Source organism: Aethalodelphis obliquidens, unplaced genomic scaffold (assembly GCF_003676395.1).
Source record: "Aethalodelphis obliquidens isolate GAN/ISIS:26980383/991018 unplaced genomic scaffold, ASM367639v1 scaffold23, whole genome shotgun sequence".
In the NCBI taxonomy this organism is placed as follows: Eukaryota; Metazoa; Chordata; class Mammalia; order Artiodactyla; family Delphinidae; genus Aethalodelphis; species Aethalodelphis obliquidens.
The window spans coordinates 14,135,299-14,162,418 of record NW_020837967.1 but is presented as its reverse complement, the minus strand read 5'-3'; the positions used below and the strand labels follow the sequence as shown (position 1 = coordinate 14,162,418).

At 38.2% G+C, this 27,120-nt stretch overlaps 1 protein-coding gene across 2 annotated transcripts in view; it reads right to left on the bottom strand.

Annotated features, from left to right (window-relative positions):
• SPAG6 (sperm associated antigen 6) overlaps positions 1-27,120 on the bottom strand; it is a 73,793-nt gene that overhangs the window by 7,383 nt on the left and 39,290 nt on the right. The window contains exons 7-10 of one of the 2 annotated variants that reach the window (XM_027122099.1): positions 26,562-26,714; positions 15,847-16,038; positions 9,049-9,165; positions 6,982-7,127 (exon numbers count right to left, since the gene is read on the bottom strand). In XM_027122099.1, coding sequence (XP_026977900.1) covers positions 6,982-7,127; positions 9,049-9,165; positions 15,847-16,038; positions 26,562-26,714 — 608 coding nt within the window. The remainder of the gene's footprint in view (positions 1-6,981; positions 7,128-9,048; positions 9,166-15,846; positions 16,039-26,561; positions 26,715-27,120) is intronic. The other variant, XM_027122100.1, reaches the window with a different exon arrangement.

The following is a 27,120-nucleotide window of genomic DNA, read 5'->3' as shown; positions in this document are numbered from 1 at the left end:
GAAAGGGTAATCTGCTGTTTTTGGATGGAATGTCCTATAAGTATCAATTAAATCTATCTGGTCTATTGTGTCATTTAAAGCTTCTGTTTCCTTATTTATTTTCATTTTGGAATGATCTGTCCATTGGTGAAAGTGAGGTGTTAAAGTCCCCCACTATTATTGTGTTACTGTTGACTTCCTCTTTTACAGCTGTTAGCAGTTGCCTTATGGACTGAGGTGCTCCTACGTTGGGTGCATATATATTTATAATTGTTATATCTTCTTCTTGGATTGATCCCTTGATCACTATGTAGTGTCCTTCTTTGTCTCTTATAACATTCTTTATTTTAAAGTCTATTTTATCTGATATGAGTATTGCTACTCCAGCTTTCTTTCGATTTCCGTTTGCGTGGAATATCTTTTTCCATCCCCTCACTTTCAGTCTGAATGTGTCCCTATGTCTGAAGTGGGTCTCTTGTAGGCAGCATATATATGGGTCTTGTTTTTGTATCCATTCAGCGAGCCTGTGTCTTTTGGTTGGAGCATTTAATCCATTCACATTTAGGGTAATTATCAATATGTATGTTCCTATGACCATTTTCTTAATTGTTTTGGGTTTGTTTTTGTAGGTCCTTTTCTTCCCTTGTGTTTTCCACTTAGAGAAATTCCTTTAGCATTTGTTGTAGAGCTGGTTTGCTGGTGCTGAATTCTCTTAGCTTTTGCTTGTCTGTAAAGCTTTTGATTTCTCCATTGAATCTGAATGAGATCCTTGACGGGTAGAGTAATCTTGGTTGTAGGTTCTTCCCTTTCATCACTTTAAGTATATCATGCCACTCCCTTCTGGCTTGTAGAGTTTCTGCTAGAAATCAGCCGTTAACCTTATGGGAGTTCCCTTGTATGTTATTTGTCATTTTTCCTTTGCTGCTTTCAATAATTTTTCTTTGTCTTTAATTTTTGCCAATTTGATTACTATGTGTCTTGGCGTGTTTCTCCTTGGGTATATCCTGTATGGGACTCTCTGCACTTCCTGGACTTGGGTGGCTATTTCCTTTCCCATGTTAGGGAAGTTTTCGACTATAGTCTCTTCAAATATTTTCTCTGGTCCTTTCTCTCTCTCTTCTCCTTCTGAGACCCCTATAATGCGAATGTTGTTGCATTTAATGTTGTCCCAGAGGTTTCTTAGGCTGTCTTCATTTCTTTTCATTCTTTTCTCTTTATTCTGTTCCACAGCAGTGAATTCCACCATTCTGTCTTCCAGGTCACTTATCCGTTCTTCTGCCTCAGTTATTCTGTTATTGATTCCTTCCAGTGTAGTTTTAATTTCAGTTATTGTATTGTTTATCTCTGTTTGTTTGTTCTGTAATTCTTCTAGGTCTTTGTTAAACATTTATTGCATCTTCTCGATCTTTGCTTCCGTTCTTTTTCCGAGGTCCTGGATCATCTTCACTATCATTATTCTGAATTCTTTTTCTGGAAGATTGCCTATCTCCACTTCATTTAGTTGTTTTTCTGGGGTTTTATCTTGTTCCTTCATCTGGTACATAGCCCTCTGATTTTTCATCTTGTCTATTTTTCTGTGAATGTGATTTTTGTTCCACAGGCTGCAGGATTGTAGCTCTTCTTGCTTTTTCTGTCTGTCCTTTGGTCGCTAAGGAATTCAAAAGTAGCTTCTCATCAGGAAAAAGTTTGGAATCCCTACCTTAGCAATTAAAAGCAATTTAAATCTAATCAGAACAATCTTTATTTATGTCTTTTATACTTGCAAAAATGAAACAAATATTTGCTTGCTATGCATTTATCATCAAAACAAACAGTGAAAAAATAAGTGGCCATGTGCTGCTACATAAGTTTCTCCATTATTATTATAATGTTAAATTTGATCTAGCTAATAATGTGACTTAACATGGATAGAAAAAAGAACAAGAATAATATGCCTTAGTGTAGGTGTGTTTGGGTTTATCTTGTTTGGGACCCTCCTATACCTGAATATCTGTTTCCTTGGTGTTGGGAAAGCTGGACAGCCACATGTAAATCAATAAAGTTAGAACACTCCCTCATATCATACATAAAAATAAACTGGAAATGGCTCAAAGACTTAAATATAAGACATGGCACCATAAAACTCCTAGAAGAGAACATAGGCAAAACATTTTCTGACATAAATTGTAGCAATGTTTTCTAAGGCCAGTCTCCCAAGGCAACAGAAATAAAAGCAACAATAAACAAATGGGACCTAATCAAACTTATAAGGTTCTGTAAGCAAAAGAAACCGTACACAAAATGAAAAGTCTATGGACTGAGGGAAAATATTTGCAAACGATGCGACCAACAAGGGCTTAATTTCCAAAATATACAAATAGCTCATATAACTCAATAACAAAAAAAACAATCAAAAAATGGGCAGAACACCTCAGTAGACATTTCTCCAAAGATGACACACAGATGTCCGACAGGCACATGAAAAGATGTTCAACATTGCTAATTATTAGAGAAATGCAAATAAAAACTACAATGAGATATCACCTCATACTGGTCAGAATGGCCATCATTAAAAAGTCTACAAATAACAAATGCTGGAGAGAGTGTGGAGAAAAAATCCTCCTACATTGTTGATGGGAATGTAAATTGGTGCAGCCACTGTGGAAAACAGCATGGAGGTTCCTTAAAACCTAAAAATAGAGCTACCATATGATCCAGCAATAACACTCCTGGGCATATATCCAGACAAAACTATAATCTGAAAACATACATACACCCCAATATTCATAGAAGCACTATTTTCAGTAGCCAAGACATGGAAGCAACCTAAATGTCCATTGACAGATGAACAGATAAATATTTAGTATACACACACACACACACACACACACACACACACACACACACACACAACGCAATACTACTCAACCATGTAAAAGAATGAAATGATGCCATTTGCAGCAACATGGATGGACCTAGAGATTATCATACTAAGTGAAGTAAGCCAGAAAGGGAAAGACAAATACCATATGATATCACTTACATGTGGAATCTAAAATATGATACAAATGAACTTATTTACAAAACAGAAACAGACTCACAGACATAGAAAACAAACTTATGGTTACCAGTGGGGGCAGGGGATGGGGAAGGGATAAATTCAGAGTTCGAGATTAGCAGACACAAACTACTAAATATGAAATAGATAAACAACAAGGTCCTACTGTATAGCACAGGGAACTATATTCAATATCCTGTAATAAACCATAATGGAAAAGAATATGAAAAAGAATATATGAATATATCTGAATATATATATATATATATATATATGAATCACTTTGCTGTACACCAGAAACTAACACAACGTTGTAAATCAACTGTATTTCAACTTTAAAAAAAAGAAAAAGAAAAAAAGAACAAGAAGAGGGGTGCCCACTGAGGACAATAACAGATATTTACTGAATTGAATTCTTCCTATCTGTGAACCCTGTGGCCAATCCTAATAGCCTCTCACTTAATCCTAATAGCAACTCTGTGAAGTAGGTAATTATTCACATTTTACACATGAGAAAACTGGTTAAGAGGGTTAAGTAATATCTTCAAAGTCACAGTTAGCAAGTCGTTTGGACTGAGATAGGAACTTAGATCTGTTTGATACCTAAGTCCGAGCTTTTAGCCATACTCCTCATGAAAGAACCAAAATGAACCTCCAAAAAAGAACTGGAAATGCCTTTCCTCTGGCTATCACCCTACTTCTTCCTGGCCTTTAAGAATATAGGGGAGTTAACTCATCCTAGACCCATGTAGAATTTAGGTTACTGTAATACCTGTTATCACACCAGAAATGGGCTGAACGGAAGACTGTATGCATGCCTTGCCCCCCGGTTTAGGCAGAGATCCAGAAGACAACAGCTGTGGAGTGGCCCGGGATTAGAACTTATGTCTTCTAACATCTCGTCCTGGGCGCCTTCCCTCTCATCATACCAACCACCTTTATTAAACATTTTTAAAGATTACTAAAATCAGAAGGCAACTGAAATAAATGTTTAGGCTGAAAACAGCTGAGAGAATGTATCCACTGATAATCTGTCTTACAAAGAATAATTCTAAAATAGTCACCAAGTCATTTTTGAGAATTATGACAGCAAAAATTAAACAATTTTGAGATTATATTTGTCTGCTTTCATAGGAAGGCAAATTTTCAGAGATTTCTATAAAACTCCTCTAAGTTCTATAGAGCCCAATGCTTTAAAAAAATATGTCAGAAACTTGAAAAAGTTAGCCAGCTAACCAAAATTCTTCATGATAATTAGCCAGATCCCAGAATATGAGAAGTGGAAATTTTACAATGGTATTTTGACAAAGAACCAGATCAAATTCTAACACGACAGAGTTTTTTATTTCCCCTGGTGCCCTGTAAACTAATCCTAGAAATTAGTGGAAAGAAGACTTCTATTCAAGAAAGCACCTTACCATTGGTCAATTCTAATAGGTCACTCCATTTGGGGGACCAGTTAGTTCACTTCTTCCATTTTTCTATAATTCTGTTTATGTTAGAAAATTGCATAGAAAGTTATTTTAAACTTATGTAAAATAGCATTCTTCCTGAAGGGACATACATTCCATGCACAAAAATTAACTTTATTTTCTTCATAAAAGGTTTTCATATTTCCTTCATTTAGTGGGTTCACACATATTTATATGTTATACAACCTTTTTGGTATGTTATTTTATTTATATATTATACATAGTATATATACATGTTATGATATACTACTCCTTTGATGTATTTTATATATATTAATACTTTCAAAGCTAATTTATTGGAACTCTTTTGGTCAAGAAGTTCTCATAAACCTCCCCAAAGTGAATGAATTTGTACACCTCTGGAAAGAATTTACTGGCAGAGTATATGTGAATATAAAACAAATTTCAATCTTAAAATTATTTTCGTGCTTTTAAAATCAATGTTACCATATGTATTAAAAACCACTGATATTAAATAGGAAGAATACTCCCAGAGTAATGGAAATAAAAACAAAAATAAACAAGTGGGACCTAATTAAACTCAAAAGCTTTTGCACATCAAAGGAAACCATAAACAAAATGAAAAGACAACCCACAGATTGGGAGAAGGTATTTGCAAATGATGTGAGCGACAAAGGATTAGTCTCCAAAACTTATAAACAGCTCATGTGGCTTAATATCATCAAAACAAACAACCCCAGTCAAAAAATGGGTGGAAGACCTAAATAGACATTTCTCCAGAGATGACATACAGATAGCCAAGAAGCACATGAAAAGATGTTCAACATCACTAATTATGAGAGAAATGCAAATCAAAACTACAATGAGACATCACCTCACACCAGTCAGAGTGGCTATCATCAAAAAATCCACAAACAATATATGCTGTAGAGGGTGTGGAGAAAAGGGAACCCTCTTACACCATTGGTGGGAATGTAAATTGGTACAGCCACTATGGAGAACAGTCTGGAAGTTCCTTAAAAAACTAAAAATAGAACTACCATATGACCCAGCAATCCCACTCCTGACCATATATCCAGAGAAAAACATGCTCCAAAAGGATATATGCACCCCAGTGTTCACTGCAGCACTGTTTACAACAGCCAAGACATGGAAGCAACCTAAATGTCCATCAACAGAGGAATGGATAAAGAAGATGTGGTACATAAATACAATGGACTATTACTCAGCCATTAAAAAGAATGAAATAATGCCATTTGCAGCAACATGGACCGAGCTAGAGATTGTCATACTGAGTGAAGTTAAGTCAGACAGAGAAAGAGAAATATCGTATGATATCACTTATATGTGGAATCTAAGAAGAAATGATACAAATGAACTTATTTACAAAACAGAAACAGACTCACAGACTTAGAGAATGAACTTATGGTTACCAGGGGGGAAGGGTGAGGGGAAGGGATAGTTAGGGAGTTTGTGACTGACATGTAAACACTGCTGTATTTAAAATGGATAACCAACAAGGACCTACTGTATAGCACAGGGAACTCTGCTTAATATTATGTAACAACCTAAATGGGAAAAGAATTTGAAGAAGAATAGATACATGTATATGTATAACTGAATCACTTTGCTGTACACCTGAAACTATCACAACACTGTTAATCAACTATATGCCAATAAAAAATAAAAAGTTTAAAAAATAAATAAATTGAAGAAAAATAAATAGGAAGAACAGTTTACATAACATATAAATTATAACAAATTTTAAAAATTGGAATTTGTAATCTCTAATATTAAGAGAAAATAAGAAATTAGTATTAGAAAAATATAGATAAATATAGCCTTTAATTCTGCATGTTTTGTGGACATTTTTCAAGATTCAGTTGCTTAATAATTCTATCTGTACTTGGTAACTTTGTTTTTATTTATTTGGGTTTTAGTGGTAGAGTTCTCTTTTAGGCTTACAGGGACTGAGGCTTAGGTTTAATGCCCTGAAACCAACCTCATTAAAAAAATTAATCTTGAGAAAAACTTCCTGCTACATTACTATGAAGCATCTGCATTTCATAAAAAATATAATTTATTTAATTTTTTCAAATATAGATAGTAACTTTCTTTTTGCCATGCAACATCTCTTTCTTATTTGTAATACTCTCACCAATATGAATGGAGCTTAAGGCAGAGAAATAATATGCAGGGAACTATGAAAATCAGACTCTTTCTAAATCAGGTTCATATTAAAAATTGTTAATTTACTTTGAACTCTGTATTTGGGTACTCTTTAGTAAAGCATGTATTAAATTAGTACAGAAATATCTCAAATGGCATTCCAGTTTGATGTGGAAATGTATGTGTCACTCAGAACATAATTTAATTTGAGGGATAAAAGAGATCAAGAGAGAAGTAGAAGTATACACTGGTCTTATGTGCTATTTCAAAGTCCACATTTTGACACAGTAGATATAAAATCTAGGTTTGAGAACTGAAAAACTACATTATAACTTTGACCTTCTCAAAGTCCATTTTTCCCACCTTACTATTTCTTCTGGGTAACAGTTGTTAATACTGTTGATGTATTCTTGAAGGAGAGATCCAGGTTCTGCTTTTATCTCTTGAATCCTTTTAAGTCCACCACTTGTTACAAAAAGTCGTCGAGCTTTGCTATCATGCGGCAGCACCTTGAAAAGTGAAGCACATAAAAATGTCAGCTTTTCTTTTCCAAGTTGGATTTTTACTACTGAAAAGCAATAATATATCTGAGGAAATGCATAAGAGAATTTATGTCCAATATACCTGCAACATAATGAGCCTAAATTTGCTGATCATTGGAAGTAAAATGCAGCCTTTTTAGAAATTTCTTAACTTTTTATGTTGTGGAGATGGAATAAAGGCAATGAACAGGAGCAAAGATAATGGAGAGCCACTCATATACATACAAGGTAAAGCAGTATCTGTTCTTCTCTTATACAAACTGAAGGTCTCTCCAAGCTCCTTAACAAGGCACAGAGGGCCTTCTGTGACTCAGGTCCTAAACACCTCTCCAGCGTCCTTCCCTACCAACCTCTATGCTAAATTTTATTTCAATAATCTCAAAGGGTGTGTCCAAACCATTTCTTGCCTTTGCCTATGCTGTTTCCTCTTCCTAGAATACCCTTCCACCCTCCACACACCTCCCCCATTACTTGGCTCACTCTTGCTTATCTTTTTTTTTTTTTTTTTGGCCACGCCACGTGGCATGCAGTATCTTAGTTCCCCAACCAGGGGTCGAACCAGTCCCCCCTGCAGTGGAAACTGGACCATCAGGAAATTCCCATTCTTGCTTATGTTTTAAGACTCAGCTCAGATGTCACCTCCTTTAAGAAACTTTCTCTGGGATAGCCCTATTCTCTTTTCGCAGGATGAGTTGGGTACTTTTCTTCTCTCATGGAATTCTGTTAAGCCCCTATCTGTGCACTTGCCACATAATTTTTTTTTTTTTTTTTGCGGTACGCGGGCCTCTCACTGTTGTGGCCTCTCCCGTTGCGGAGCACAGGCTCCGGACGCGCAGGCTCAGCGGCCATGGCTCACGGGCCCAGCCGCTCCGCGGCATGTGGGATCTTCCCGGACCGGGGCACGAACCCGTGTCCCCTGCATCGGCAGGCGGACTCTCAACCACTGCGCCACCAGGGAAGCCCTAAGCTAAACTCTTTATATATAACATCTCATTAACCTTTACAATGACCCTATAAATAGGTTCTTTTATTAACCCCATTTATGGGTAATCACACTAAGGTTTAGAGAGGTCAAGACTTGCTAAAGGCATTGCTGCTGGTAAATGGGGAATCCAGGCACCCCAGCTCCAGAGCCTGGGCTCACGGCCACAGTGGGATACTAATTCCAACAACCCTGTTTTCTTAAACCCAACCTCCTGAACACAGTTGATAGTTTAGGGTCCCCCTCCTGGCCATCCACAGCTGTGAGAACGCACTCACTCTCTCTCAGCCTCTGCTTTCAGCAGTCAGTCCCACTGGCTGAGCCCCTTCCAGCAGCTTGACCTTTCTACCTTACTACCTTGAATCTGCAGTGGTCTAAGAAATATGACAGCCACGTTTGTTAAAACTGTTCACAGAATAAGTCAATACACTCCAAGTGACTGTCTCAAAGCATCTTCGGTAAAGTGCATGTACGTTGCAAAAAATATTTCAGTGACTCAGAGACCTTTTACCTTTTCTTTATAAGATCTTCGCAGTGTTCCCAGATGAGTGAAACTAACAGACACTGGGAAAATTACCAAAAGTTACTTCTCAGTATAAATTATCTGCGCTATGAGGTTTTTATATGTTGACTCTTTACTCTCCAAGAACATAAAAAAGACAGTACAGAGGCTGTGAGGAAAATGTGAGGAAGAAGAAAGTGTGAATTAGTTATGTGTGAATTTTATTAGCTTATGTTAATTTTATTAACCTATTTTACCTTCCGTGTCAATATGATAGGTGAAAGTTAAGTAGTAAAACCCTGCCCCCATCTTACAGAAGAAAACATTGACCCAGCAGAAACAACAAGTTAATACCCCATTTCAATTTTCTTCCCCCACTTCTAGGCTAAGAGAGCATGTCTTACCTTACTGAACTGTCCAACCACATACTTCAGAATATTGGGAGGAGCATCATACAGAAATGGCTCGAGAGCTGGTAAATAGGTGCATTTTTGTAGGATGTTCTTTATGGCTTTTTTACTCTATTGAAATACAAAGCAAAATACATACCAAAGTAAGTAATCAATGAAAGCTTGACAAGAATTCATGTCTTGTGTTCCTGGAATTTGAAAATGAAGTGAAGAGCTTGTGATGAACTTAACTGCTGTTGGTGACCAGGTCTACCAGCGGGATAGCGGAGATCACATCCACTGTACCATGCAGACAGCCTTACTCCAATTCTAACAGTTCCAAGCTGGTGATAAGACTGCCAACTTATTAATCAAGAACTCTAATGACACTAGAAATCCACTGAGCTTCACTATCCTTCATCAAGAAATATACTTGAGTTTTGACTATAAACTTCTAGATCAGGATGTATATCATGATTAATAATCAGTTGTATTATCCAGCATGAAAGAAATATTAGTATATTAGTTAATTAAGATTTTGTTTACTTGTCAAGTTCTGGGTTTAAGATTTTTTTAACAACATTATTGAGATATAATTTACATACCATAAATTCACTCATTTTAAAATCCATGTATTTTTAGTAAATTTACAGAGCTGTGCAACCATCACCACAATCTAATTTTAGAACATTTTCATCACCCAAAAGAAACCTCGTGCCCGTTTATAGTTACATTCTTGTGGCTGTAAAGTAATATCTCATTATGGTTTTGATTTGCATTTCTATCATCACTAATGATGTTGAACATCTTTTCATGTGCTGATGGATCATTTGTTGGTGAAATGTCTATTCAGATCTTTTACCCATTTTTTAGTTGGGTTGTCCTCTTATTATTGAGTTGTAAGAGCTCTTTATATATTTTGAACACAAGTCCTTGCTTGAATATATGATTTGCAAGTAATTTTTCCAAGTCTGCAGCTTGTCTTTTCATTTTCTCAGTGATGTCTTCTGAAGCATACAAGTTTTTCCTTTTTAATGAAACCTAATTTATCAATGTTTTCTTTTATTACTTGTGCTTTAAGCGTCACTTCTAAGAAATCAATGCCTAATCCAAGGTTAAAAAGATTTACTTCTATGTTTTCTTCTAAGAGTTTTATAGTCTTAATTCTTATATTTAGACCTATTATCCATTTTTAGTTAATTCTGGTATATGGTATGAGACATGGGTCCAAATTAATATTTTTGTCTGAGGATATAATAATTATCCTAGTACAGTTTGCTGAAAAGACTATCCTTTTAACATTAAATTGCCTTGGCACCTTTGTGAAAAATCAACTGACCATAAAAGGGTCTATTTCAGATTTTCAATTCAATTACTACATCGATATATATGTCTTTCTGTAAGCAAGTACCACACTATCTTGATTCCTGTAGCTTTATAATAAATTTTGAAGTTGGGCAGTGTAAGTCTTTCTTTTTCAAGATTGTTTTGGCTAGTCTGAGTCCTTTGCATTTCCATATGAATTTTAGGATCAGCTTCTCAACTTCTGGGGGGAAAAAAGCCAGCTGGGATTTTGACAGGAATTGTATTGAATATGTAGATGGTTTTCACAATATTGAATTGCCATTTTAACAATATTGAATCTTCCAATCTGTGAACATGGAATGTCTCTTCATTTATTCAGATCTTTTTTAATTTTTTTCAGCAATGTTTTATAGTTTTCAGTGTACAAGTCTTATACTTTTCTTTTTTTTTTTTTTTGCAGTACGCAGACCTCTCACTGTTGTGGCCTCTCCCGTTGCAGAGCACAGGCTCCGGACGCGCAGGCTCAGCGGCCATGGCTCATGGGCCCAGCCTCTCCGCGGCATGTGGGATCCTCCCGGACCAGGGCACGAACCCGTGTCCCCTGCGTCAGCAGGCGGACTCCCAACCACTGCACCACCAGGGAAGCCCTTACACTTCTTTTGTTAAATTTATTCCTAAGTATTTTATTCTTTTTGATGCTATTGTGAATGAAACTATTTTCTTAACTTCATATTTGAATTACTCATTACTAAGATATGGAAATACAATTGATTTTTATATTGATTTTATACCTAGTGATTTTGTTGAACTCTTATTAGTTCTAGTATTTGTGTATGTGTGTGTCTGTGTGTATTCCTTAGGATTTTCTACATATAAGATCACGTCATATTTTGGATTTAAAATGTATAAGCCTTTAGAAAATGTGCCTTATATTTGGTTATTTATGGCTGTGAACGAAATAAAATTGTTCCTACAACTTCATTTTGTGAATTGTACAGAAATTACATGGGGTCAACAAACCCTTTTATTTACCTAATTCAGGAAATCAAGTAAGGTGTTACTTTGAAATAATGAATGAGAGACTATGAATTTTGCTAAATGTCAGAGCATTTAGTAGCTAGTGCTTATCCTTAGACATATATAATACATGATGATGTGAGGGAAGGGGTCATGGGCTATCTACTTAGGGCAACTTGAGTTTGAGCCTGGTTTTCCTATGAACTAGCATAGCATCTACAGTTCTACATTCACTAATTTTTCTGATATTTCTAAAAACTGACTTCAGCCACACTGATCAAAGCTATTGTAAAGACCACAGTAAGTGACTAGCAATACTATTTTTTTTTTATCTCAACAACACACATAAGCGTAGTAATTAACAAAATACAACTGTCAATTCTAGGCAAACACTTGGTGCCACTTCACTTGTTTTTCACAGAAAATGAAAGGAGTAACAAAAAATTATTCACTGTTGCTTTCCTTAATGAATGATCTCTAATGAAAACTGCTTAAAATGAAAAATGTTTCTTATTCAAAAGTTAATTTTATTCTGAAAGCATTCTGACCCAAAGAGCTATAGTTATTTAAATGAGGGGGGCACATAGGAGTAAATCTTCATGACCTTGTGTTAGGCAAAGTCTTCTCAGATATAGCTCCAAAAGCACAAGCAGCAAAAGAAGAAAAATACACTGAACTTCGTTAAAACTTCCTTTTTAAATGTGCTCTAAACAATACCATCAACAAAGTGATAAGACAATCCACAGAATGGGAGAAAATATTTGTAAATCATACATCTGATAAGGATTTGTATCCAGAAATATATAAAGAACGCTTACAACTCAATAATAAAAAGATAAATAGCCCAATTTAAAAATGGGCAAAGGGTCTGATTAGACATTTCTCCAAAGACGATATACAAATGGCCAATAAGCACATGAAAAGATTTTCAGCATCATTAGCCGTCAAGGAAATGCAAATCGAAACCAGAATGTGATACCAATTCACACCCACTAGGATGGCTATAATAAAAAACAAAGACGATAACAAGTGATGGCAAAGATGTGGAAAAATTAGAACCCTCATACATTGCTGGTGGGAATGTAAACTGGTACAGTCACATTGGAAAAGAGTTTGGCAGTTCCTCAAAATGTCAAAAAGAGTTATCATATGATCTAGCAAGTTCCATTCCTAGGTACATACCCAAGAGAAATGGAAACATACGTCCACACAAAACTTGCATAATAATGTTCATAGCAGCATTATTTATAATAGTCAAAGAGTAGAAACAACCCAATGTCTAAGCAGTGAACAGAAAAATAAAACGTGGTATATATCAATACAATGGAATATTATTTGGCAATTAAAAGGAACAAAATATTGATATATGCTACGACATGGATGAACCTTGAAACTTTAAGTGAGAGAAGCCAGGCACAAAAGGCCACATATATTGTATGGTTTCATTTAAATGAACTGTCCAGAAGAGGCAAATCCCCAAAGACAGATAGTAAATTAATGGTTGCCTGGGGCTAAACAGGAAGGATGTGGAGTGACTGCTAATGGGAGAATGAAAATGTTCTAAAATTAGACTGTGGTGATGTTTGCACCTGTGAAGATACTAAAACCATTGAATTGTATAGTTTAAATGGGTAAATTATATGGTATATGAGTTATATTTCAATAAAGCTGCTAAAAATAAAGGGGAACAACCAAGACAATAAGAATACAATAATTAAATCAAATAATTATCTTAGAAATAGTTTTATAACTATTTGAATAGTTTTATAACCATCCAAATGCCAAATTAAGATGATACATTTCGATATGATACCTCTGAATCAAAACAAGTGTAGTTGCCTGAATATTATCAAAATATATGTAGGTAAGCTGATTATATAAAAGATATATATTCTTTTCAGTTTTTATAAGGTATTTGAAATTACATAGGTGTATAGACAGTAAGGCTATGTGAAAATGTGCAAGAAATTCCAAGGGGCTGCTCCTTGGCTCTCTCTCATGGATCAGAACCAATTAGAGAATGCTTACAGAAGGTGACATGCCTTTGGGACAAAATGAACTTCAACATGGCCTTATAATTTGAAAGCTGCTACAGAGTAACAAATGAGAAACACCATTAGACAGTTCCTAAAGCTCTTGGATACATTTTCCCTACTGAGATAGTGTCACATCAAACAGATTTGGACTTCCACTCTAAAGCCTTTAAAACAACAACTGATAGAATCCAAGAGACCTTGGGGAAGAAAAGAAAAGGAATGATTAAGTCCCTACAATAAGAAAATATCTGGATGGATTTAAAGCCTTGGAAAGATTGTTGACAGGATAAAGATTGATAAATCACTTTTAATTTAATACCCACTGTATTTCCTGAAAGTAAATATTATATTAAATAAGGGCAAAAGGAATCTTCTATTAGTAAACCTAAATGTTTTAATAAAACCACCTTTATTAAACTAATACAAGATAAAAATTATCTGACTTCAAAAAGTAAAGTTATCAAACTTATTTTACTCTGGTGATATTTATACAACATAATATCATAATAACTCATTAAAAACCAAGTTATATAAACTTGGTAGCATGTAAATAGTATATAGTGCTCCCTCAGAGACTATTTGCAAGGGTTTCTCAAACTATAATTACTACTGACTCCACTATTAATTATTCATGCTCTAGCTGATGTAATCTTTTATTTCCCTGGATTACTAGAGGTAAGGGTGGGAAGGATGAGAAGTGAGGAGGAGGGAGGAGGGAAGAGGAGGAAGTGGGGAAGAGGAGAGGGAAGAGGGAGGAAGAAAGACAATTATGATAATGGGTTAAAGAAATATGCCACAAAAAGAGAACTACATACATAGGTTAAAATTATATGTAGGGCTTCCATGGTGGCGCAGTGGTTAAGAATCTGCCTGCCAATGCAGGGGACACGGGTTCGAGCCCTGGTCCAGGAAGATCCCACATGCTGCGGAGCAACTAAGCCCATGGGCCACAAGTACTGAGCCTGTGCTCTAGAGCCCATGAGCCACAACTATTGAGCCCTCATGCCACAACTACTGAAGCCCGTGCACCTAGAGCCCACGCTCCACAACAAAGAGAAGCCACCATAGTGAGAAGCCCACCCACCGCAATGAAGAGTAGCCCCTGCTCACCACAACTAGAGAAAGCCTGCGCACAGCAATGAAGACCCAATGCAGCCAAAAATAAAATAAATACATTTAAAAATAAAATAAAATAAAATAAAAGTATATGTATGTAAATCAGATGTACTTGGACAACTCAAAACTGGAAATGGAGTTGTGGTTTCTCACCAGAAAGTCAAAGAATCACACAATTGTTAAACAGGAAAAGACCTTAGCACATTGTCAATCTTACTCTCTACCAAGCATTGCCAAGGAATGGAGTCAACATTGGAGACAAGTAAGGGAAAAGCCCTAAATCTATTAAATCATTGCTTTGATCTAGAAAGTCTTATAAAAACGGGAAAAGCGTTAATCTTAGAAATCAACTTCCCCCAATGAATCTGTAGAGAAAAAACATGTAAACATAACCAAATCAACATAAACTCACTTTTATAAAATTTATAAACCAAATAAATGACTCACGACATCGCTTTCAGAGTCTCTCAACTGTAAGTTCAAGCAGACTTCCTGCCTTGTTAGAGCACCTAAAGTTGTTCCAGCAAATGTGTTTTCCTATTTGTTACTTCAGTGTTTTAATTAAAATTTAAAAGTAATTTAATTTACTGTTATTTTGATTGTCTTTTCTGTGTACTTCTCTCAACCCAAGTCAATTCTGAAAGCTGCTTTCCAAAAGTTACATGTTTTCCTAATAGGCAGTATGCTGGGAAGCATTTTTCTTTCTTTGAAATTCTAAAATTATTTTACAAACCCATCCTACTTTATATTCATGTTTTATGAATCATTTCAGTAGCTAGTAACATTTTTTTTAGAAATCTTAATTTTTTTTTTAAATGCATGATGTAAAAATGTTTAATTTAGTGAATCTTACAGTCATTTTTCCTTTAAGGAACAAATATAAGACATAATTAAAAGATCAGGCAGACTTGGAGTTAGGAGAGGTAGCTCATGCTTCAGGAATACCTTGGGAAAGCAGCTTAAATTTCTTTAGACTCAATTTTTTAATGTAAAATGGACTAAAGTACTCTCTGGCCAATTCCATCTCCAAAATCCTATTATTCAATAACCTATTTCATAAGAAAAGTCAATAGAAATGTAGAAGGCAACAACCAGACATTCATTTTACAAACAACTTTGTACCTACAGAGAACTTTCATTAAAATATATCACTGATTTTTAGAGACAAGGGTAACTCATTTTCAAAGAGTCACCTCACTTCTTCTGATAAATTTATTTCTTGACTCAGAAAAGCGATATTGTCCATGATGAAAATTAAAACATTTTAATTTACACATTTTAAAGAATGAGTCAAAATCTAACAAAGCCTCATTAAAACAGTCAAGAATTAAGCACTTACTTTCATTTGAAGATCCTCAGAACTTTCGGTCGACATGTACAAAGAAAGCAGGACGGGCAAAGTGTTTGTGACCGCGACAGCCCGGGCATGCTCCGGAGTGTGCCTCCCAATCTGTCCCAAGGCCCAGGCAGCAGCAGCCTTAATATGATCTTCTGGCTCTTCCGACAAGCAGACTGACAGCTGGGGCACACCCTGCAGCGTTGATCAAAAGAGCAAGAGTTATGAATCCAGAGCAGGATTAAAGAGTCTTCCCTGTCTCTCAAACGTTAGAAGGAATCATTTTGGTCTTGATCCTTTTCTTAAACGGTTCAATAAATGAGCACTTCACAGGGGCTGTCATTTTTCAAGTCAATAAAATGACTAGAACTAATTTACCTTAATTATCTGTAACAATCCAACTAAACTAAATAACTCCACTAGCGTTTACTCCCCAAACAGAGGCATTTAACCAAAAAACAGATGCCACAGACCAGTATTTAGGCAAAACCAGATTCCCCTGTGACAAATTAAAAATGCGTAGGATTTTAAAACCTTTTGCTTGAGGGGAGGCCGGCTGGGGCTGGCGCACACATCCCAGACGCAGCCGGGCTGGTGACTCAGCTGCAGGTGGCGCCCCAGAGTCCGGGGAAGTGGCGGGGGGCGCAGGACGGTCTCCGAGGTTGCCCCCGGGGCAAAGGATTTCCAGATCTGATCAGGGAGCTGGACTCCTCGGTGTCACCACTTAGAACACACATCCTGTCTTTGCTATCAACATCACGGATCACCAACCACCCCAGACATCTGCCTGTGTGACTTTAAAAAGTCAATGCAGCAGCATTTTGGTTGAAGAAGGAGACCTTCAAGATGGCAGAAGAGTAAGATGCGGAGATCACCTTCCTCCCCACAAAAACATCAGAAATGCATCTACATGTGGAATAACCCCTACATAACATCTACTGAACGCTGGCAGAAGATATCAGACTTCCCAAAAGGCAAGAAACTCCCCACATACCTGGGTAGGGCAAAAGAAAAAAGGAAAAACAGAGACAAAAGAATAGGGACGGGACCTGCACCAGTGGGAGGGAGCTGTGAAGGAGGAAAGGTTTCCACACACTAGGAAGCCCCTTCGCCGGCGGAGACTGCGGGTGGTGGAGGGGGGAAGCTTCGGAGCTGCGGAGGAGAGCACAGCAACAGGGGTGAGGAGGTAAAAGCGGCGAGATTCCTGCACAGAGGATTGGTGCCGACCAGCACTCACCAGCCCGAGAGGCTTGTCTGCTCACCCGCCAGGGCGGGCGGGGCTGGGAGCTGAGGCTCGGGCTTCAGAGGTCGGAGCGCAGGGAGAGGACTGGGGTTGGCTGCGTAAACGCAGCCTGAAGGGGCTAGTGCGCCACAGCTAGACGGGAGGGAGTCCGGGAAAAAGTCTGGAGCTGATGAAGAGGCAAGAGACCATTGTTTCAGGGTGCGCGACGAGAGGGAATTCAGAGCAACACCTAAACGAGCTCCAGAGATGGGCGCGAACCGCAGCTACCAGCGCAGACCCCAGAGACAGGTATGAGATGCTAAGGCTGCTGCTGCCGCCACCAAGAAGCCTGTGTGCGAGCACAGGCCACTGTCCACACCTCCCCTCCCGGGAGCCTGTGCAGCCCACCACCGCCAGGGTCCCGTGATGCAGGGACAACTTCCCTGGGAGAACGCACAGCGCGCCTCAGGCTGGTGCAACGTCACGCTGGCCTCTGCCGCCGCAGGCTCACCCCGCATCTGTACCCCTCCCTCCCCCCTGCCTGAGCGAGCCAGAGTCCCCGAATCAGCTGCTCCTTTAACCCCGTCCTGTCTGAGCGAAGAACAGATGCCCTCAGGCAAACTACACGCAGAGGCGGGTCCAAATCCAAAGCTGAACCCCAGGAGCTGTGCGAACAAAGAAGAGAAAGGGAAATCTCTCCCAGCAGCCTCAGGAGCAGCGAATTAAATCTCCACAGTCAACTTAATGTTCCCTGCATCTGTGGAATACCTGAATAGACAACGAATCATCCCAAACTGAGGAGGTGGACTTTGGGAGCAATGATATATATTTTTTTTTCCTTCTTCTCTTTTTGTGAGTGTGTATGTGTGTGCTTCTTTGTGTGATTTCGTTTGTATAGCTTTGTATTTACCATTTGTCCTAGGGTTCTGTCTGTCCGTTTTTGTTTGTTTTTAAGCATAGTTTTTAGCACTTGTTATCATTGGTGGATTTGTTTTTTGCTTTGGTTGCTCTCTTCTTTCTTTTTTTAAATTACTTTTTAATTTTTATTATTTTTTTTATTTTTTTTGCAGTACACGGGCTGCTCACTGTTGTGGCCTCTCCCATTGTGGATCATAGGCTCCGGCTGCACAGGCTCAGCAGCCATGGCTCACGGGCCTAGTCGCTCCACGGCATGTGGGATCCTCCCGGACCGGGGCATGAACGTGTGTCCCCTGCATCAGCAGGCGGACTCTCAACCACTGAGCCACCAGGGAAGCCCAATTTTTTTATTTTTAATAATTATTTTTTATTGTAATAACTTTATTTTATTCTCTCCCTCCCTCCCTCCCTTCCTTCCTTTCTTTCTTTTTTTCTCCCTTTTCTTCTGAGCTGTGTGGCTGACAGGGTCTTGGTCCTCCAGCCGGGTGTCAGGCCTGTGCCTCTGAGGTGGGAAAGCCGAGTTCAGGACACCAGTCCACCAGAGACCTCCCAGCTCCACATAATATCAAACGGTGAAAGGTCTCCCAGAGATCTCCATCTCAACGATAAGACCCAGCCCCACTCAATGACCAGCAAGCTACAGTGCTGGATACCCTATGCCAAACAACTAGCAAGACAGGAACACAACCCCACCCATTAGCAGAGAGCCTACCTAAAATCATAATAAGGTCACAGATGCCGCAAAACACACCACCAGACATGGTCCTGCCCACCAGAAAGACAAGATCCAGCCTCATCCACCAGAGCACAGCCACTAGTCCCCTCCACCAGGAAGCCTACACAGCCCACTGAACCAACTTCAGCCACTGGGGGCAGACACCAAAAACAATGGGAACTACGAACCTGCAGGCTGTGAAAAGGAGACCCCAAACACAGTAAGTTAAGCCAAGTGAGAAGACAGAGAAACGCACAGCAGATGAAGGAGCAAGGTAAAAACCCACCAGACCAAACAAATGAAGAGGAAATAGGCAATCTACCTGAAAAAGAATTCAGAATAATGATAGTAAAGATGATCCAAAATCTTGGAAATAGAATAGACAAAATGCAAGAAATATTTAACAAGGACCTAGAAGAACTAAAGAGCAAACAAACAATGATGAACAACACAATAAATGAAATTAAAAATTCTCTAGAAGGAATCAATAGCCGAAAAACTGAGGCAGAAGAACAGATAAGTGACCTGGAAGAGAAAATAGTGGAAATAACTACTGCAGAGCAGAATAAAGAAAAAAGAATGAAAAGAATTGAGGACAGTCTCAGAGACCTCTGGGACAAAAGTAAATGAACAAATATTTAAACTATAGGGGTCCCAGAAGAAGAGAAAAAGAAAGGGACTGAGGGCTTCCCTGCTGGCGCAGTGGTTGAGAGTGCGTCTGCCAATGCAGGGGACACGGGTTCGTGCCCGAGTCTGGGAGGATCCCACATGCCGCGGAGCGGCTCGGCCTGTGAGCCATGGCCGCTGAGCCTGTGCGTCCGGAGCCTGTGCTCTGCAACGGGAGAGGTCACAACAGTGAGAGGCCCGTGTACCGCATAAAAAAAAAAAAAAAAAAAAAAGGAAAGGGCCTGAGAAAAAATTTGAAGAGATTATAGTTGAAAACTTCCCTAATATGGGAAAGGAAATAGTCAATCAAGCCCAGGAAGCACAGAGAGTCCCATACAGGATAAATCCAAGGAGAAACACGCCAAGACACATAGTAATCAAATTGGCAAAAATTAAAGACAAAGAAAAATTATTGAAAGCAGCAAAGGAAAAATGACAAATAATATACAAGGGAACTCCCATAAGGTTAACGGCTGATTTCTAGCAGAAACTCTACAAGCCAGAAGGGAGTGGCAGGACATATTTAAAGTGATGAAAGGAAAAAACCTACAACCAAGATTACTCTACCCAGCAAGGATCGCATTCAGATTCGACAGAGAAATTAAAATCTTTACAGACAAGCAAAAGCTAAGAGAACTCAGCACCACCAGACCAGCTTTACAACAAAGGCTAAAGGAACTTCTCTAGGCAGGAAAGCCAAGAGAAGGAAAAGACCTACAATAACAAACCCAAAACAATTAAGAAAATGGTCATAGGAACATACATATCAATAATTACCTGAAATGTAAATGGATTAAATGCTCCAACCAAAAGACACAGACTGCCTGAATGGATACAAAAACAAGACCCATATATATGCTGTCTACAACAGACCCACTTCAGACCTAGGGACACATACAGACTCAAAGTGAGGGGATGGAAAAAGATATTCCATGCAAATGGAAATGAAAAGAAAGCTGGAGTAGCAATTCTCATATCAGACAAAATAGACTTTAAAATAAAGACTACTACAAGCGACAAAGGAGGACACTACATAATGCTCAAAGGACCAATCCAAGAAGAAGATATAACAATTGTAAATATTTAAGCACCCAACATAGGAGCACCTCAATACATATGGCAAATGCTAACAGCCATAAACGGGGAAATCGACAGTAACACAATCATAGTAGGGGACTTTAACACCTCACTTTCACCAATGGACAGATCATCCAAAATGAAATAAATAAGGAAACACAAGCTTTAAATGATACATTAAACAAGATGGACTTAATATTTATAGGACATTCCATCCCAAAAAAAGAGAATACACTTTCTTCTCAAGGGCTCATGGAACATTCTTCAGGATAGATCGTACCTTGGGGCACAAGTCAAGCCTTGGTAAATTTAAGAAAATTTAAATTCTATCAACTATCTCTTCTGACCACAATGCTATGAAACTAGATATCAATTACAGGAAAAAGTCTGTAAAAAAGACAAACACATGGAGGCTAAACAATACACTACTAAATAACCAAGAGATCACTGAAGAAATCAAAGAGGAAGAAATACCTAGAAACACATGACAATGAAAACACAATGACCTAAAACCTATGGGATGCAGCAAAAGCAGTTCTAAGAGGGAAGTTTATAGCAATAAAATCCTACCTCAAGAGACAAGAAAAGTCTCAAATAAACAACCTAACCTTGCACCTAAAGCAATAAGAGAAAGAAGAACAAAAAATACCCCAAAGTTAGCAGAAGGAAAGAAATCATAAAGATCAGAGCAGAAATAAATGAAAAAGCAATGAAGGAAACGATAGCAAAGATCAATAAAACTAAAAGCTGGTTCTTTGAGAAGATAAACAAAATTGATAAGCCATTAACCAGACTCATCAAGAAAAAAAGGGAGGAGACTCAAATCAATAGAATTAGAAAAGAAAAAGGAGAAGTAACAACTGACACTGCAGAAATACAAAGGATCATGAGAGATTACTACAAGCAACTCTATGCCAATAAAATGGACAACCTGGAAGAAATGGACAAATTCTTAGAAAAGCACAACCTCCCGAGACTGAACCAGGAAGAAATACAAAATATAAACAGACCAATCACAAGCACTGAAATTGAAACTGTGATTAAAAATCTTCCAACAAACGAAAGCCCAGGACCAGATGGCTCCACAGGAGAATTCTATCAAACACTTTGAGAAGAGTTAACACCTATCCTTCTCAAACTCATCCAAAATATAGCAGAGGGAGGAACACTCCCAAACTCATTCTACGAGGCCACTATCACCCTGATACCAAAACCAGACAAAGATGTCACAAAGAAAACTACAGGCCAATATCACTGATGAACATAGATGCAAAAATCCAACAAAATACTAGCAAACAGAATCCAACAGCACATTAAAACGTTCGTTCACCATGATCAAATACAAGGATTGTTCAATATATGCAAATCAAACAATGTGATAATGCCATATTAACAAACTGAAGGATAAAAACCACATGATCATCTCAATAGATGCAGAAAAAGCTTTCGACAAAATTCAACACCCATTTATAATAAAAACCCTCCAGAAAGTAGGCACAGAGGGAACTTACCTCAACATAATAAAGGCCATATATGACAAACCCACCACCAACATCATTCTCAATGGTGAAAAACTGAAACCATTTCCACTAAGATCGGTAACAAGACAAGGTTGCCCACTCTCACCACTATTATTCAACACAGTTTTGGAAGTTTTACCCACAGCAACCAGAGAAGAAAAAGAAATAAAAGGAATACAAATCGGAAAAGAAGTAAAACTGCCACTGTTTGCAGATGACATGATGCTATACATAGGAATCCTAAAGACTCTACCAGAAAACTACTAGAGGTAATCAGCAAACTTGGCAAAGTAGCAGCATACAATATTAATGCACAGAACTCTCTTGCATTCCTATACACTAATGATGAAAAATCTGAAAGAAATTAGGGAAACACTCCCATTTACCACTGCAACAAAAAGAAGAAAATACCTAGGAATAAACCTACCTAAGAAGACAAAAGACCTGTATGCAGAAAACTATAAGACACTGATGAAAGAAATTAAAGATGATACAAAACAGATGGAGAGATAAACCATGTTCCTGGATTGGAAGAATCAACATTGTGAAAATGACTATACTACCCAAAGCAATCTACAGGTGCAATGCAATCTCTATCAAACCATCAATGGCATTTTTCACAGAACTTGAACAAAAAATTTCACAATTTGTATGGAAACACAAAAGACCCCGAATAGCCAAAGCAATCTTGAGAAAGAAAAATGGAGCTGGAGGAATCAGGCTGCTGGACTTGACTAAACTACAAAGCTACAGTAATCAAGACAGTATGGTACTGGCACAAAAACAGAAATATAGATCAATGGAACAGGATAGAAAGCCAAGAGATAAACCCATGCACATATGGTCACCTTATTTTTGATAAAGGAGGCAAGAATATACAATGGAGAAAAGACAGCCTCTTCAATAAGTGGTGCTGGGAAAACTGGACAGCTACATGTAAAAGAATGAAATTAGAGCACTCCCTAACACCATACATAAAAATCAACTCAAAATGGATTAAAGACCTAAATATAAGGCCAGACACTATAAAACTCTTAGAGGAAAACACAGGCGGAACACTCTATGACATAAATCACAGCAAGATCCTTTTTGACTCACCTCCTAGAGAAATGGAAATGAAAACAAAAATAAACAAATGGGACCTAATGAAACTTAAAAGCTTTTGCACAGCAAAGGAAACCATAAACAAGACCAAAAGACAACCCTCAGAATGGGAGAAAATACTTGCAAATGAAGCAACTGACAAAGGATTAATCTCCAGAATTTACAAGCAGCTCATGCAGCTCAATATCAAAAAACAAACAACCCAATCCAAAAATGGGCAGAAGACCTAAATAGACATTTCTCCAAAGAATATATACAGACTGCCAACAAACACATGAAAAGATGCTCAACATCACTAATCATTAGAGAAATGCAAATCAAAACTACAATGAGGTATCACCTCACACCAGTCAGAATGGCCATCATCAAAATATGTACAAACAATAAATGCTGGAGAGGGTGTGGAGAAAAGGGAACCCTACTGCACTGTTGGTGGGAATGTAAATTGATACAGCCACTATGGAGAACAGTGTGGAGGTTCCTTAAAAAACTAAAAATAGAATTACCATATGACCCAGCAATCCCACTACTGGGCATATACCCTGAGAAAGCCATAATTCAAAGAGTCATGGGGCTTCCCTGGTGGCGCAGTGGTTGAGGGGTGCAGGGGGCACAGGTTCGTGCCCTGGTCCGGGAAGATCCCACATGCTGCGGAGCGGCTAGGCCTGTGAGCCATGGCCACTGAGCCTGCGTGTCTGGAGCCTGTGCTCCGCAATGGGAGAGGCCACAACAGTGAGAGGCCTGCGTACCACTAAAAAAAAAAAAAAAGAGTCATGTACCACAATGTTCATTGCAGCTCTATTTACAACAGCCAGGACATGGAAGCAACCTAAGTGTCCATCAACAGATGAATGGATAAAGAAGATGTGGCACATATATACAATGGAATATTACTCAGCCATAAAAAGAAACAAAATTGAGTTATTTGTAGTGAGGTGGATGGACCGAGAGTTTGTCATACAGAGTGAAGTAAGTCAGAAAGAGAAAAACAAATACTGTATGCTAACACATACATATGGAATTAAAAAAAAAAAAAAAGAAATGGTTCTGATGAACCTAAGGGCAGGACAGGAATAAAGACGCAGACATAGAGAATGGACTTGAGGACATGGGGAGGGGGAAGGGTAAGCTGGGACAAAGTGAGAGATTGGCATGGACTTACATATACTACCAAATGTAAAATAGCTAGTGGGAAGCAGCCGCATAGCACAGGGAGATCAGCTCAGTGCTTTGTGACCACCTAGAGGGTTGGGATAGGGAGGGTGGGAGGGAGGAGATATGGGGATACATGTATATGTATAGCTGATTCACTTTGTTATAAAGCAGAAACATACCACTGTAAAGCAATTATACTCCAATGAAGATGTTAAAAAAATAAAAATAAAACCTTTTGCTTTCCCTTGTTAAAAAAGTTAATTTAGAATCCTTTTAAAAATTGACTTTTCACCAAGTATAACAGATCTGAGAACAAAATACCTACTATAGATCCAAAATCAAATGAATAATATGAGCAAGAATCCTATTGAAGTAAATTTTAGGTAAAATATAGTCACTAAAACCTTTTCTGAAATAGTAAATTTCCATTAATTTTTGTCAACATTTAAATGATAGTTTTGCCCATTTTAACATGATTGAATGTCAAAGGAGGATGAGTACTTTTGTTACACAGATGGCATATGCTTATATCTTGCACTTCAACCTTCAATTTTATCTAAATAATCAAAACAGAGTTAACTAAAGGGCCTCAAATGCATCACAGTTTATATACCCAAGGAAGAGTCAAATAACCAAATCAAATTATAATTCATTCTGTAGAGGCATAATTTTTTAACTAACTTGAGACTAGAAGAATTATCACCTAAAATTTAGCACCACAAAAGCCACTATCACATGGGTCATGCTACCGCAGCAAAGGCCAAATGATCATATATACTTTTTTTCCCTCCACCTTTAAATTAGGTTTTTAAGACCAATTTCTTAAAGAAGAGATCTGCCATATTTCTTTGACTTCCTTCTTATGACTAAAAATGTGTCTGCCCATACAAAAAAAAAAAAGGTCAGAATCTTTCTATCTTCAGAATGAGGTAACTCTCCAGAAAGTCCATACTTCTGAGACATACCAAGACTGAAGAAGCAGGAGGAAAAGAAGACAGCCAGCCCGCTTTACCCCATGCCCAGCACTCTGACTTACTGGCCTCAGTTGTTTTGAACGGCAAATGAGACAAGGAGCGCTGAATGTGCTTTGAACATTAGAAAGTATTATTTAGACTGGAGGTGTTCTCAGTCCTGAGAGTACTACACGGAACGGGAAAGGATGAGGCAGTGTTGCGTGGTCTGCCTCAGACTGCTGGTGCCCCCACCTTGATCTTCAGTTAAATGGAAGACAAACCAGATGGGAGAGGCCAGAAGCAGCCCCAGAACAAAGGCAGGGAGCACCTCCTGGTTAGTCTGGGGAAGAAACACAGGAAGCAAAAGCAATTGCTGCTTCCTTCCTCATCCTTCCTACAGTAGGCTTTCTGACTATCCACAAAAGAACCGAGAATCAAGAATCCTGATCGCATCCCCATGGTGACCCTTCAGAAAGCAGCACTACTGCTCTAGTCACTATCAGAGTCTTTGGTAATAGAAGAACAAAAGGAATAGCTAGAGATAAAAAGGGAGTGAAGTAAAGAATTATCAAGGAATAGGTAGAAAATAAAGATCTGAGGCTCATTTTTATTCTGAGGATTAGCAAAGGATTAAAAAAAAAAATCCACACTTCTGTTTAACATACAGCAGCAAATTTTCCATGCTGACAAGAAACCCACATCCTAGAGGGTTGCCGGAGACACTGGGAGCACGCAGCCTTTGAAGCATGCTTCAGGAGATCAATATTTATTCATTCAACAAATATTTTTTGATCACCTACTATGAGCCAGGGCTACGTGATCTGGTGGGTTAATTCCAAGCCGTAAATTGAGATAAGGCCAAATCCCTAGAGCAAGGAAACAGCATGTCAGAAACATGCTATCCAACATGTGCTCTGAATTGCCCATGTCTAAGAAGATAAATTAGCTCATGGAAGCTGAAGGAGAGAGAGCCATCCATTGTCATATCCTGCCCAAATGGCAGGAAGGGGGAGAATGTACGGAATAATAAAAATGACCACTGGGCATGTCATTTATGATAGCTGTCTTTAATCAAAGTATGCTTTACATATTTGTAAAGCCAATCCTTCAAGATACAAATATATGGTATTTAGATATAGGTGATACTAACACTCAGAGGTGTTGACATTTTATTGATATTAAACACTGAGTAAAACTTTAAACTTCCTGCCAAGTAAACTTTACTTCAAGCACTGCTTTGGGAAACTTACTAATAAGCCTTGAAGAAAGCTGGTAGTTCTTTGACTCTGGTCAGCTATATTTTACACTCTGTGGGATAGTATTAATCTGTGGTTCTGTCTTAGAGTATCTCACTGCAATAACCAGAGGAAAAGGAAGCAAGAACAAACCTTGGAAATGATGACCGCCATTGCCAGGTTCTCAGAATGAGCTGCCACGTAGCCAAGCATCATGATGCCCGGCAGCTTTATGTTTCCTTTGCAGGACCCAATGCAATCGATCACGGCAGCAACTCCCCCCGTGTTCACTATCAGCTGAGAAAGCTAAGAGGAAAGAAGGAGAGCTAAAGTGTAAGATGATCTTTAAATATTACTTCAGCATTGCCAAATTTTAAATTTTAGGACCTAAAAAACGTCTGGTAAAATCTGAAATGTCATTTAGTGAAATTATTATTTTTATCAAAGAAGTGTACAAGGGTAACAGTCCTGCTATTTCTAATGTACAGAATATGCTCACTGTGAGGACCCTCTCTGTGGCTCAATTTTTCTTGCACGACTCTATCCTTATCATAATGGATGTCAAAACTCCTCACCTAAACACTAAGTCTAGGGCTAGTTCATAACTAGCTAACTGCTGAAACCCCCTATCACAAGGTGTGAGTAAGAATTGGATTAATCACTGAATGCTGAAAGGTGAGATCAGTCTTGAAATAGTCTAGCCCCATTATCC